This window comes from Piliocolobus tephrosceles, chromosome 2 (assembly GCF_002776525.5).
Source record: "Piliocolobus tephrosceles isolate RC106 chromosome 2, ASM277652v3, whole genome shotgun sequence".
NCBI classification, from domain to species: domain Eukaryota; kingdom Metazoa; phylum Chordata; class Mammalia; order Primates; family Cercopithecidae; genus Piliocolobus; species Piliocolobus tephrosceles.
Genome location: NC_045435.1, coordinates 191,911,728 through 191,925,400, shown reverse-complemented (window position 1 = coordinate 191,925,400; position 13,673 = coordinate 191,911,728). Strand labels below are relative to the sequence as shown.

General features: G+C 56.6%; 1 protein-coding gene across 1 annotated transcript in view; it reads right to left on the bottom strand.

Annotated features, from left to right (window-relative positions):
* Positions 1 to 248: 248 nt before the first annotated feature.
* MELTF (melanotransferrin) overlaps positions 249 to 13,673 on the bottom strand; it is a 29,301-nt gene continuing 15,876 nt past the window's right edge. Inside the window, exons 10-16 of the mRNA XM_023214800.3 lie at positions 9,177 to 9,273; positions 8,106 to 8,300; positions 7,296 to 7,452; positions 7,144 to 7,211; positions 5,063 to 5,250; positions 2,450 to 2,648; positions 249 to 1,992 (exon numbers count right to left, since the gene is read on the bottom strand). Coding sequence (XP_023070568.1) covers positions 1,913 to 1,992; positions 2,450 to 2,648; positions 5,063 to 5,250; positions 7,144 to 7,211; positions 7,296 to 7,452; positions 8,106 to 8,300; positions 9,177 to 9,273 — 984 coding nt within the window. The 3' untranslated portion in view covers positions 249 to 1,912. The remainder of the gene's footprint in view (positions 1,993 to 2,449; positions 2,649 to 5,062; positions 5,251 to 7,143; positions 7,212 to 7,295; positions 7,453 to 8,105; positions 8,301 to 9,176; positions 9,274 to 13,673) is intronic.

Below are 13,673 nucleotides of genomic sequence, written 5' to 3'. Positions count from 1 at the left end.
ACCCCCAGAAGGGCAGACACCCCAGAGACTGATGGGGTGGAAGTGGCCGGAATGTGCCAGGACAGCCCAGGCCCTGCAAGGGCCAGAGAACCAATCCAGGTCAAAGAAGGGCGTTGGGGGCCTCACTGACTAGAGGATGAGAGTGGTCCCTGACTGGCTCTTGGAGAATGGAATCTGCCATTTTGGGTGGAGCAGGTAGGCCTTTGAGCGCCTGACAAAACAAAACAAATCGGCAGCGGGAAGTTTCCATCCGGGTCCAAGCCTCTGCATGTGCAGGCTTGTTTGGCTTTATTTCAGAAACAAACCAACACCTTTCATTAGCACTGACATAGCAGGGCTCCCCTCCTGCCGCCTGACAATCCAACGTCACTTACACGGCACCCATGCAGGCCACACCTTCAATGACCCACAGCACGCTAGCCCGGAGTAGCCACTCAAACGCACTTCTCACCCCTCAAATCTCCCTTTAAAAAACCAAGCAATCATCAGGTCGGAGGAGAATCACTGGCTCCCTACAGCAAGAGGGGACAAAGCTTGGTGGCAGAGGCCCAGGTCCTTGTGGCCCCTTCCGGCGGCGTGAAGGTGACCCGGACTCCTTGGGATTGCCCGGCTGCAGCCAGGACGATGCCAGGCCTCCTCTGCTGCTGAGAGATGGAAGGGATCCTTCCCGACGCCCACAGGTGGGGGCGAGCCACCAGGAACCCGGCCTGTCACCAGCATCCCCGAGCCCCCGCAGACCGGAATGCAAATAGCTCCGGGCCCACGCGGCTCCCAGTCTGCTGACGAGGGCTGCCTGCTCCCATTTTTTCTCTTCCTTTTCATTTTTTTTAAGGGCTGGCAGTTCTAGAAACTTTTTTTGGCTTCTCAGACAACTGTGGCAAAATGGAGTAGAGAGAGGCCCTGGCCAGGCTCTTTCTGCGGCCTCGCGCAGGGGCGGGAACGGTGTGAGCGGTCCCGGGCCCAGGAGCTGCAGGGCCGAGTCAGGAGCCGGAGCTCACCCCCCACCCCTTCGGAACCCGGAAGAATGGCAGGTCCCCACGCCCAGCCCTTCACGGGGGCTCGGGGCGGCTGCTGCTGCCAGGCTCGGGCGTGGGTGCGGGCGGTGGGCATCCCATGGGGGTAGGGGAGGCGGGAGCCTGGGGAGACGCAGGAGCGGGATCCGTGGACGGCTGGCCCGGGATGGCGCTGGCGCGGCCACAGTGGGGGACGCGGCGGGGCACACAGAGTTCCCGGGGCCGGCCTCCCTCCCAGCGCGTGGGCGGTCGGAGGAACTGGAGCCCCCACCCTGGACAAGGTCCCGCTGGCGAAGGCTTCTCCCCGAGCACGCCCTACCTCTAGGGTCCCCGGCGGGTTTCTCCCCGTCGCCCTGGTTCGGTCTCCCTCCCTCCGCCGCCAGCAGAGGCCGCTGTCCCACGGGCTGGGTCCCGTTGGCGCCGGGGCCGGGCCTCCTTGGAGGGCCTGGCTGCAGCCTCCGGGAGTAGGTGCCTCGGTGGCCACCGCGTCCCCAGGGGGCCTCGCGGACGGGGGCGCAGGGCTGCGCGGAGGAGGCGGTCGGGCCCCTCGGGCGGCGGGAAGCCCGGGCTCAGCGGTTTCCTGGGCAACCGGCCTCCTCCGGCGCGGCCCGCGCGGCTCCAGGTGGCGGCAGGCGGCGGTTGGCGGGAAGGGCCGCGCGGGCCCGGGGGCGGCGCCTCAGGTAGCAGCGCCAGGTGGCAGCGCCAGGTGGCGCCCGTGGGCGGCGGGGCTCCCGGGGAGGTGCCTGCTCCCGCCCGCGCCGGGCCCGGCCTTCCCGAGCTTCCTTCTGGATCCCGGCGCGAAGCCGCCGCGGAAACTCCCCCGGCGGGAATCGCAGCTCCGGGAGCTCTGGGGCGCGGCGGGTCTCCCAGGGCGCGGGCTCCGGCGGGGCGGCCGGGCCTCAGAGGGCGGGCGGGAGCAGGCGGGCGGCGAGGGCGGGCAGCAGCAGCGGGAGCAGGAGCGCCCCGGGCGCCGGGGCCGCTGGGGACGAACGCGGCAGGTCAGGCCCGAAGCCCGGGCCGCGGTGGCCGCCTGGGGCACCGACTCTGGGGTGGGCGTGGGGGGATCTTTCGGGACCGAACTCGCCCCAGCCTCCCTGTTTCTGCTCGATTGCAATGCTCCTTTCCCTGCTGCCTTTACATATTCATTCCTTCCAGAAAGACACCACATGCATATTTCTGCCGTGGCCTCAGATCCTCCCGCACCGCGTTTTGAGCGTTTACACTCATTACCCAGCTTCGTCTGGGAGACCCGCCGGGCTCCTGCCCTCCTGGCCCGCAGTCTTCTAGCCAAAATCCTCCCGGGACACCCCACCTGGACCGCTGTGAACCGGCCTCCCCGGACCCGCAGCACCTGCCCCCCGCCCCGCTCCCTCAAGGTTCTGGGGTAAAGGGGTCTGAATGGCACCAGGGGAGGCGGCGGGGCGGGCCTGTCCTACCTGCGCCCGAGCACTGCTGAGACAGCATCCCTTCCAGCGCTGCCACGTAGTCCAGCCCCAGCCAGTCGCGGTAGGTGGTTTTCTCCCCGACAGGCACGGCCCGGACCGTGGCATCCTTGAAAAGCAGGTCTTGGCCATGATAGTTGGAGGAGTCGAACATTTTGAACCCATTCTTATTGTGGTCGTCTCCAAACAGGTCCTGGAAGCACCGCAAGCAGACCTGCTGCTCACCTGGGCTCAGGCCCAGGTGCGGCTTGCTGCAAATTGCTTTACATAACAGTGACCCAAAGAACAAGTAATTTCAGGGCCCCACGACTCTGACTGGAAGTCATAAGCGTGACAACTGATCGGCCTCTGTCACCCAAGGGGGTGTGGGGACACTAGGCCCACAGGTGCCACTGGAAAAGGTGTTCACAAACACTGCAGTGCTCCAGCTGGATGCAGGCCTAAGGCCTGAGATGTCCAGAAAGAAAGACCCAGAAATGAGGGATGGTGTGGGTGAGATTCCGGAGCATTGTGCTAGGCCTGCTCAGCATTTCTTGGCCTTTTCCATAAGGCTTTCTCACTCTATCTTACAGATATCTCCGCACAAACCAAAACAATTTCGAGAGAGATGTGTGTTCTGCAACCAGCCACAGAATAACAGGTGAGCTGCGTGTGTCTTCACTGACCCACCCGTCCAGGGATGCTGCACTCCTCCACCCTGCTCAGGATCACTGCAATGACTGTTCTGTGGCTACAGCCCTAAAAGAGCTACTAAAAAGACCAGAAGTTGTATGAGAACTTATGAATACAAATATAAATAAAGGACATCTGGAGAACATGCATGAAGGTCTATGTCAAGTGTTAAGTACTGATCAACGAGGAACAAAGGAGTCAGGTGGCTCTCAGTCTTTTTGGAGGGACTCGCAGATCCTCCTGAAGAGCTGATGAAAGCTGTCAGCCTTCTCCCCAGAAAAATGCACATCCACCCAGGATTCTTCTCCCACATTACTTCAGAGAACTTAGCAACACCCTAGGGAAGCCCAAGGACCCGGAGTAAAGCACTCCTGGGATAGAGGGGTTCTGTGGGGGAGATGACAGGAACATGCATAATTTCACAATGTCAAAGTTTAGGAACAGGCCTGGTGAGCCAGCCAGCTCTGGAGTTCTGTGGTGCTGGTGGGTGTGGAGAAGGTGCTGATGGGTGTGGACAAGGCAATTTCAGCATAAGTTGGGGGAGGGGGAGTGGTTAGAAACCAGTGGCTCCATTGTCAGACAACCTGGGTTTAAATTCTAGGTGTATTTTGAAAGCACAACCAATGGGATTTGCTGACGGACTGGATATAGAACACAAGAGGAAGCCCAGAGTCAAAAATGACTCCTGAGGAAATGGAAAAGCTAAAGTTGCTCTTAATTGAAGTGGGGAAGACTGAAGGAGGGACGGGGGTCCAACTTTGGACTTGATCCGTTTGAGATGACTGTTAGAAACACAAATCAAAATGTCAAGTATGTAGTTAAATATGCAAGTTTGGGACTGAGGTCTGAAGGTGTAAATTCAGAAGCCATCTGTAGATAGATGGTATTTGATAACTTGGGATTGGATGAGATCAAGGGTCAGCTGTAGGCAGGGAAGAGGGCTGAGAACTGAATCCTAGGGCTAACAGGTCAGGGAGATGAGAAGGAATCAGCAAAGAAGACTGAGAAGTGGCCAGAGAGGTGAGAGGAGAGCCAGGGCTGAGGAACTGGGTGCCTGCAGGGAAAGGTGCTTCCAGGAGAGAGAGCTGTGGCCAGTGCCACTGAGAGGTCAAGTGAAATGAAGACTGAGAAATGGCCACTGGGTTTAGCAACATGGGTCACTGTGACATTGACAAGAACAGCTTCAGGGCCCTGGTGGGAGCCTGTCTGGGGGAGTCTCCATCCTCAAGAGGGAGGAGAGGAGAGGACTTGTTAACTCCAGAGCAGAGCACTCTCTGGAAGTGTTTTGCTTTGAAAAGGAACAGGATTGGCCGGGTGTGGTGGCTCACGCTTGTAATCCCAGCACTTTGGGAGGCCAAGGCAGGAGGATCACGAGGTCAGGAGATTGAGACCAGCCTGGCTAACACGGTGAAGCCCCATCTCTACTAAAAAAAAAAAATGCAAAAAAAAAAATTAGCCAGGCGTAGCGGCAGGTGCCTGTAGTCCCAGCTACTCGGGAGGCTGAGGCAGGAGAATGGCGTAAACGCAGAAGGCGGGGCGTGCAGTGAGCCGAGATCGTGCTACTGCACTGCAGCCTGGGCAACAGAGCAAGACTCCATCTCAAAAAAAAAAAAAAAAAAAAAAAAAAAGGGAGCAGGATTACAGCTGCAAGAGGATGGATGTGAGAGCAAGAGGTTAGTTTGTTCTTTAAGGATGGCAGAAATCACAGCATGTTTCATGTTGGTGAAAACAGTCCAACTGAGAAGGGAAAATGAACAATGCAGGAGGCAGGGGGCAGTTTCTGGAGGTGTTTCCTTGCGTAAGTGAAAATCACCGAATTTCCCCCAGGCTTCCTCAATTTCTCTAGAGGTCTGCTCCAGGTAGACTGAGGCCTCCCAGGGGCTCAGCTTACCTCTGCTGCACACCCCTCAATGAGGTAGCCCCGGCCTGGCTCACCTGGGCCTTGTCCAGCAGTCCATACACGGTGAAGATGTTGGTGTCTGGCCTGACCATGACGGCATGGGGTGGTATCTGTGCCAGGTTGCAGGCTGCAAACTGGGACACCTCGGCCCGGGCCCCGTTGGGGCACAGCAGTTCATAGTCCTCTGACCTGAGCTCAGCAGCCCAGGGCTCGGAATTGTGGCCTGAGGGGGGTAGAGCAGTGTGTGTGGGGACGTTCAGAGGAGTGGGGAGAAGAGTAAAGACAGGCTGCTATCCAGGGTCCTCCAAGGCCTTCGCTACAGGGAGGTGGCAACATCTGGCCAGCTCCCCCACCCTTTCCATTCTCCAAGTGCTCTGCTGTGTTACTGGGGTGAAAGAAGCCAGCTGTGTTAATGCCATTAGCAGGAGCTGCCGTTAGCAGGGAGTAGGGAGTACCTACTATGTGACAAGCACTTTACAAGCGTTGCTTGATCCCCACAACAGTAACGCAGGGCAGGTGGTGTTGTCCCCATTTTACAGGTGAGCAAACTGAGGCTGTTAATCACTCCTAAGCAGAGAACCCCATCTATGTGTTACATCCTCAAGTCTGAGGGTGGGGTGGCTCCCTGAAGATGGTGGGTGATTGCCCCTAAAGGCTCAAGTTCTCAAATAGAACAGGGTATAGCATCACTTGTGGATGTAAAAGGCAGCTTCAAGGGCCCTTGCTTGCAAAGAATCTCATTCAGGAGGTCTCAGATCGGGCTCAGGAATCTGCATGTTAAACCAGCATCCCAGTGATTCTAAAGCATGCAGTCCCAGGGCTGCCTGAAAAAATGCTGCCCTCAGGAATCACATTTTCGTGTCTCTGCATTCACTTAGTATCCATCCCCCTCCCATTTCCAGGAAATCCAGGTGGGCCTCCAGGAGAGCTAAAGATAAAAGGGAAAGGAGCGGGCCTGGGAGGCGGGTGACTCACCCCAAGTGAACCTTCCAAGGCCTCTCCAGCACCTGCCAGCCTCCCTGACCCCATCCCAGACCACACCGTGCACAGGTCTGGGACCAGGCAGGCCCGCCGGGCTCAGGCAGGAGCACACAGCCCCTCTGGGGGAGGTTCCACGTGTTCTTGGTAGGAGGCTGTGCAGGGGAGCTGGGCTGTGGCAACAGGAAGGGTCAGGGCCTGGAGCCCTCCCTAGCTCTCCTGGGGCAAATGGTCCTACCGCCTTGGTGACCCCCATAGGAGGCAAGATCCAAGTTTTGAAATACTGATGTTTTTGGGGTTTTTTTCCCTGCATGTCTTACTTCCATTGTCCAGTCCCCTCCCCACCGGGCCACAGTTGTGCCTTTCTGGCTAAGTCTCTAGGAGGAAACATGTTGGGAGTGAGTGGAGAAGACTGGGCCTCCAGCATCTGGGGTTTCAAAGCCTGGGGTGTAGTCAGGGTATTCAGAAAGTACAAGCCTTTGGTCTTGGAGGAAAACAGCCTCTAGGCTTCGGATTCCTTCAGGGAGAACAAGAAGAGGGGAAGTGATGTAAGCTGGGGAAGTGTGTGCTGATAGGACCATGCATGTGCGGGGGTCCCGGAGCAGAGCGTCCCTGAGTTCTTTACCCCAGGTGGAGCCCAGGAAGGTGACTCCAGGAAGAAAACTGCCTGTGTGGTGTGTCGGGTGTGCCCTGCCTCAGTGTGGCTTGGGGGCTGCAGAGAGATTTCCTTGCATGAGGCAGTGACCTGCTCAGGAACACAGACCAGATACTGACTGAACTCATGACCCCATGGAGAGGCTCACACCACCCCACCTCACACCCTGGCACTACATAAGTACCCCCAGAAAGGGGGTTTTCCAGACTGACTGGGACTGACTTTCTACCGTTTCGGTGGATTAGGGACTTGAATTCCAGACCAGCAAAGACCGTCATGTATCCAGCACCCCTGGATGTGTGGTCTGAGGTCTGGTCTTACCCTGTGACCCGTGGGGCTCCCAGCTTCCCAGGGGTCACAGCCTTCTAGACTCAGCCTCACTGAGCTGCTGCTCGGCCCCAGCCCAGCATGGTGTCTGGATGGTGCTGAGAATGGGGAACAGCCCCCCGACCTACCTTTGGCCCTGCTCTGGCCCTCACCTACCATTTGTGTTGTCAAAGACGGTCGTGTGCCTGACGAAGGCAACGTCACCCGCATTCTCCACCAGGCATCTGCCACACAGAGGGCAGGGCAGGCGTCGGCAGGAGGGTCCCAGCCTCTGCACACAGCCCCAGACCGCCAGGCCCCCCGAGTACCTGAAGGCGCCGCTGTTGCCGTAGTACCGCTCCTGGCTGTTGCCCACACACTTGTTGCGGCCCTGCTCGTCCCCAACACAGAGCGCACACAGCGAGGAAGGGTAGTTCTTGGGGTTGTTCACGGGCACGCAGCTGGCATTGAAGAACTCGCTCACCGCTGGGGTGGAGGGAAGGGCAATGATGAGGGGCCAGCAGTGGAAAGCATGGCAGGGAGCTGGGCGGGCCGCTCCCCCACAGGTCTGCCCACCCACCTGACCCTACACTGCAAGGCTGCCTGTCTGCTCTGCTGCCCTTGGCTCTGAGTGGAGTGTCTCCTGGGGGATCTCAGTGGGGGGAATGCAGAGGTTGTCTAGATACAGGAACCCCATCACCGAACATCACCACCCAGCCTTCCCTAGAACTCCCTCAGGGACAGGGAACTCACTACGTCACTATTTTGTTCCAATCAGAGCAGCCGTCCAGCTGGCTGGGAGTAGGAGCTGCCAATCCTAGTGGCCCTCCGTGTGCTCGTGTCAGTGGTTAGGAAAAAAGTGCTTGTGTGTTTTCTGAGTTAACAGCCAGGACCGCGGTGTGTGGCCTGTCAGCTCAGGCATCTTGCCCGTTTCCATGAATGTTGTGTGATCTAACACACGGAAAGGGCTTCATGTACCGTATATGGCAGATGCTTCTGTCCCCGACTTGTGGAGATACCTGGGCACTTATGCAGAAGCCAGGCCATCTTCCAATAAGGGTCCCCTCCAGAACTGGCAGTGGGTCCCTAGCTAACGCCAGAGAAGGCTTCCCTAGTCTGCGTTCCTAAAAGGGGGGTACCTGTGAGGACGTCGCAGTCCTTGGGCCGGATGAAGCCTCTCCGAATGAGGGCGCCCACGGGGATATCCCAGCCTGCAGGGCTGCCGAAGCCAGCGTGGCAGGAGCGCTTGCCCCGAAGCTCATCCAAGGTGAAGGCGTGGGAGCTGTCCCGCCTCACCACCGCCACCACGAAGTACGAGTTGGTGCTGTCTTCCGCTGGGGGGAGAGGGACTCATGCGAGGGGCCCCTCAGCTGAGAGCCCGGGCAAGGGCCTGTGGGGTCCTTCCTTCAAACCCACTCCTTCCTGCCTCTTTGTCTGAGCTGTGCAGGCCACTGAGTGCCCAGGCCTGAGACCGGGTGTTCCGGGAGCAGGCCCAGCAGGGGCCCTGCCTGCGTCCCCTGTGAGATGCGGCCTCCTGGCTCCTCTTTCCAGCCATGTCTTCCTCTGGCCCCCGCAGTCCTTCCCCACAGGGATTTCTTTCTTTCCTTAAACCCAGGTGGTATTTTTCTCACTTCCCGGGAGGAAAGTGGAGTCACAGCTGAGGCTGCAGAAGCATTTCCCACAGCCCAGAGATTGCTCACACTCGGGTGGCAGGGACCCAGGCCTCTGAGGTCACCAGTAAGAGGACAGAGGCCGAAGCCCCAGCCCAGGCCCCTCAGAAGGTGCAAATGAGCTGACAGGGGGACTCCGAAGGGCCACCTTCCATGGCTGGTTAGGGCCAGAAGAGGCTGAGGAGGCCCCAGTAGTCCAAGATGGCAAACCACGCGCCTGCTCTTGTATGGCCTGGGTTGTAAACTAAGAATGATTTTTAGATTTTGAAAGGGTTATTGAAAGAGAGACTGTCATCTGCAAAGTCTCCAGTATTTATCCTCCAATCCTTTACAGAAAGTTTGCCAGCCCCTTAGAGACGTATGTTGAATAGCTGGGAAAACTGAGGCCTGGGGCAGGAGGGGCAGGCCTGGTGACAGACAGTCACTATCCCCAGAAGAGAGGCATGGAGCTTGTGAAGATAGCTGAGAGGGGCACTGTTTTATATTTATAAAAATATCCCCACCTCCTGGCTGAGGCCAGGCGGCAGGCGCTGCACTCACAGGCATAGTGCTCCCCAGCTGCAGGAACCAGGCCGTATGTCTTCCCCGCCGTGTAAACGTCCTCGCCACTCAGGGTCACAGTGTCAATTTGCCCAGCCTGAAGGGAACAGAAGCAGCCACTGGGCCAGGGTGGGCCCAGGACGGTTCTGGATGTTGGGGTCCTACGGAGGGGGCAGGGCCTGGTCTCTTGGGGTTTGCGGCCTCAGGCTTCCTTCCCCTGGGGAATCTGGGTGGGGAGTGCCCCGTCCTGGCAGTCTGCCCCTTCCTCTCCTTGTGAAGACGCCTGACCAGGAGGGGTGTCTGGAGGACCAAGGGGCTGAAACGCCCATGCAGCACTCCTGTGTGTGGCTACCCAGGGTCCCCTGTGTCCCTGCTCTGAGCAAAGCAAGCGTGATCCCTACCCTCATGCTTGGCGTGGGCCTCCCTGTGCACGGCCAGGCACCACCTCTCCAGTACCTGGCCAAGGGCCAGCACACCGTGTGGTGCAATGCCTGTCTGTTAAACGCCTGTACAGATGGAAGAATGACGGATCTGAAACGACGGCAGTCTCAGGGCCTAGGGAGGAGGCTCCAGGGCTGAGGGATGGAGCTCTGCCTGCCGTGGCAGCAGGAGGACCCAGCGCCTTCTTCCCAGGACCCTCCTGGGGCCTCCAGGTCACCTGCACCCACCCCACTTGTCCATTCAGAAGCCTCTTGACAGGCGGCCCCAGGACCCCGCCCAGGGGCTAACCGGCAACAAAGCCACAGTAGCGTGTGATTAACCTCAAGGGAAGGGGATGACAGTGGGGGACAGTGGGGACACCTGTGCCCCAGGCAGGTGTCCCACACCATTCCTGAAGAGGCATGAAGTGACGGTGGTGGAATAACAGGCAGCGGCGTTGACATCTGGGGCCAGGAGGGTGCACCTCTCAGGACCCTTTTTCCACCGCCCAGACCTCCTCCTTCCCACCGTGCTGTGGGCAGGACACAGACCCTGCACCGCAGCCCAGGCCCTTCCGGCTGATGGTCCCTTCCCTGTAACTGGCAGGGCAGGAGTGGGTGTTACAGCCGCACTGGACACCTCTCTGAGAACCTCAGAAGCTAGAACTGAGGGTCTTGAGACCTTTGCTGGGGTTCTGAGGAGCCCCTGGTCTCTCCTCTTCCCGCAGGCCGCAGGGCAGCCCCCTGGCCCTCTGTGAGCCCAGATCGAGAGGAGGCTGTCACTCAGAGGGAGCTGAAACCTTCCTCCCGGCACATCTCCCTCCTCTGGGGCGCTTGGAACAATAGGGCAGCCTGCCAGGCATTGGGAAATAAAGAAATAAAGGCTCTCCCCCCAAGCCCTTCCCTCCGTTCCAGCGGAGGCTCCCCTGGCAGCGTCACACACACTTGCTCTCGGCTCTGCACAAGGACAGGCTTCCATCGGTGCCTGCGGAAGCTCCCGGAACACCCCCGCCTTGGGCCTGGGCACTCCTTGGCCTGAGGCTGGGGTGGTCTCCACTCCCGCGATCCACAGGTGTGGAGACAGCGCTGTGGCCTGGCTCGGGCAAAGTGGTGTGGGGAAGCTCACACAGCACATCCCGGCTGGTGACCTTGGGCGAGTGACCTCCCCAGCCTCTCTCTCCCTGTTCCAGACCCAAACGTGGGGCCGGTGGTCACACCACCTGCCAGGGCTGCTGTGAGGGTCACATGAGGTGATCCACACGACGGCCCTCACTGTGTGGGACGCACAGCGAGTGTCAGCTTGTGCGATGGTCATTGTCATAGGCCTGGTCACCCTGTATTCGTGCCCAGCCTCCTTTTTGTGGCCTTCCAGTCAATGTGGCTCCCTGGCCTGGGCAGGGTTGGCACTGCTGAGGGGCCTGTGCTTGGGGATGCCCTGAACAGGCCCCACCTCCTTGCTCTAAAGACAGAATCTGGGGAGGGAGTGTGGACACCAGGGGCTGACAGCCGGGGCTCTGGGCCAAGGCTGGACACCCGTGACCACAGCAGTCCTCCCGGACTGCAGAGCCTCTGGGGTCTCCTCTGCATCTGGCGTCAGTCTCCAGGCAGAGAAGCGAACCAGGGAGGAGCCGAGCAGGCACTAGAGATCAGGCCGGCAGGTGTTTCTAGCTGCGGATGGTGAGCCTATTCATGGGGGCCAAATCAATTTAATGGGTCATGACAAGTGTCAGGAAAGAAAGGATTAGAATAGAATACATGAGAGAGTAGCGGGTACTGTTTGTGTCATATCTCTGTATATAAAGGACATATTTTTTTTCATTTATATCTGAAAGAAAAGTTTTTGTGCACTAGATTGTGGTCAATGTAAAATGTATTTCTGAGTGCACGGTGCTCTCAAAAATGTTGAACTTCCCTATGAAAATACCAACGACATTCTCTACCGAATTAGAAAAAACAATCCTGAACTTTGTATGGGACCACAAGTGACCCTGAATAGCCAAAGCAACCCTAAGCAAAAAAAACAAAGATAGAGGCATAGAAACTGATATATAGACCAATGATACAGAATAGAGAACCCAGAAATTAACCCACAGTTCTACAGCCCGATGATTTTTGACAAAGGTTCCAAAAACACTCATTGGGAAAAGAGTGATCTCGTCCTCAATGGCTGCTGCTAGGAAGGCTGAATGTCCAAGTGCAGAATGAACTGGGCCCTAAACCACCCCTCACCCTACGCAGGGGTCAACTCATCACGGATCAGGGGCCTAAATGCAGGGCTCAAGACAATAAAATGGCTGAAGAGAATATAGGCAAAACGCTTTGGGACATTGGTCTGGGAAAAGATTTTATGAAAAGACCTCGAAAGCACAGGCAACAAAAGCAATAATAAGCAAATGGAATTATATCAAACAAAAAAGTTTCTGCACAGCAAATAAAACAATCATCAGAGTGAAAGGAAGACAGCCTACAGAATGAGACAAAATATTTACAAACTAGTCATCCGACAGGAGATTAATATCCAGAATATACACGCAGCGGAAACATCTCAACAGCAGAAAACCATCCGACTTAAAAATGGACAGATGACCAGAACAGACGTTTCTCAAAAGAAGACATACAAAATGCCAGCAGGCAGCACTAATCATCAGCGAAATGCGTATCAAAGCCACAGTGAGGTATCAGCTCACCCCAGTTAGGGTGGCTGTTATCAAAAAGATAAAAGATAACACATGCTAGTGAGGATGCAGAATACAGGAAACTCTTACCCTGTTGGTGGGGATGGAAACCCAGACAGTCGCTATGGAAAACAGTATGAAGTCCCTCCACAAAGTACAAATCGAACTATTGACTACCGTACGGTCCAGCAATCCCACCACTGGGAATCTGTCCACAGGAAAAAGGAAATCAGCCTGTGGGAGGGACGACTGCACCTCATGTTTATCGTAGCACTGGCCACAATAGCCAGGATATGGAATCAACCGGGTGTCCAACAACAGAGGATGGATAGAGAAAATGTCATCGGCATGCACCGTGGAATACTATTTAGCCATAAAAAAGAATGAAATCCTGTCACTGGCAGCAACACAGATGGAACTGGAGGACACTGTGTTATGTGAAATAAGCCAGGCACAGAAAGTTAAACACCATATGTTCCACTCATATGTGGAAGCTAAAAAAAGTTGATCTCACAGAAGTAAAAAGTAGAACAGAGGATACTGGAGACTGGGAAGGGTGGGGGAAAGGAGGAATAGGGAGAGATTTTTTTTTTTTTTTGAGACAGAGTCTCATTCTCGTCACCCAGGCTGGAGTGCAATGGCATGATCTCGGCTCACTGCAACTCCGCCTCCCGGGTCCAAGCGATTCTCCTGCCTCAGCCTCCTGAGTAGCTGGGATTCCAGCTGCGTGCCACCACGCCAGGCTAAATTTTTTGTACTTTTAGTGGAAACGAGGTTTCACCATGTTGGCCAGGATGGTCTTGAACTCCTGACCTCGTGATCCACCCGCCTCGGCCTCCCAAAGTGCTGGGATGACAGGTGTGAGCCACCGCGCCCAGGAGAGATTTGTTAAAGGATACAAAATAAGAGATAGGAGGAATAAGCTCCAGTGTTCTACAGAGTGTAGGATAACTAGAGTTAACAATAACACATAGTTTCAAACAGGTAGGAAGACACTGCATGTTCTCCACACAGAGAAACGAGCAATGTTTGAGATGATGGTATGCTAATTATTCTCCTGCTCCGATCACCATGTATTCTATGTATTGAAACATCACTATGTATCTTATGAATATGCACAATTACTATTTGTCTATTTAGAAAATTAGGAAAAAAGAAAAAAAAGGTTGAACAATGATTCACGCCCACTCTCTACTGCACAAGGGAAGACTGAGATTCAGAAAGGGGAAGGGGCTCGCCCCAGGCCACAGGGCGTCAGCGCCCAGCTGGGCCAGTGCTCCTTTTGCTGCTGGTGTCCCCGCTGAGTGAGGGGCTCGCAGGCTCTCCAGGAGACTCACCCCTATCTGCCTATCCCCTGGGTGGGTGCTGGTCCCTGCAGTCGCTCCTCCCCACCTGTCTCTGTC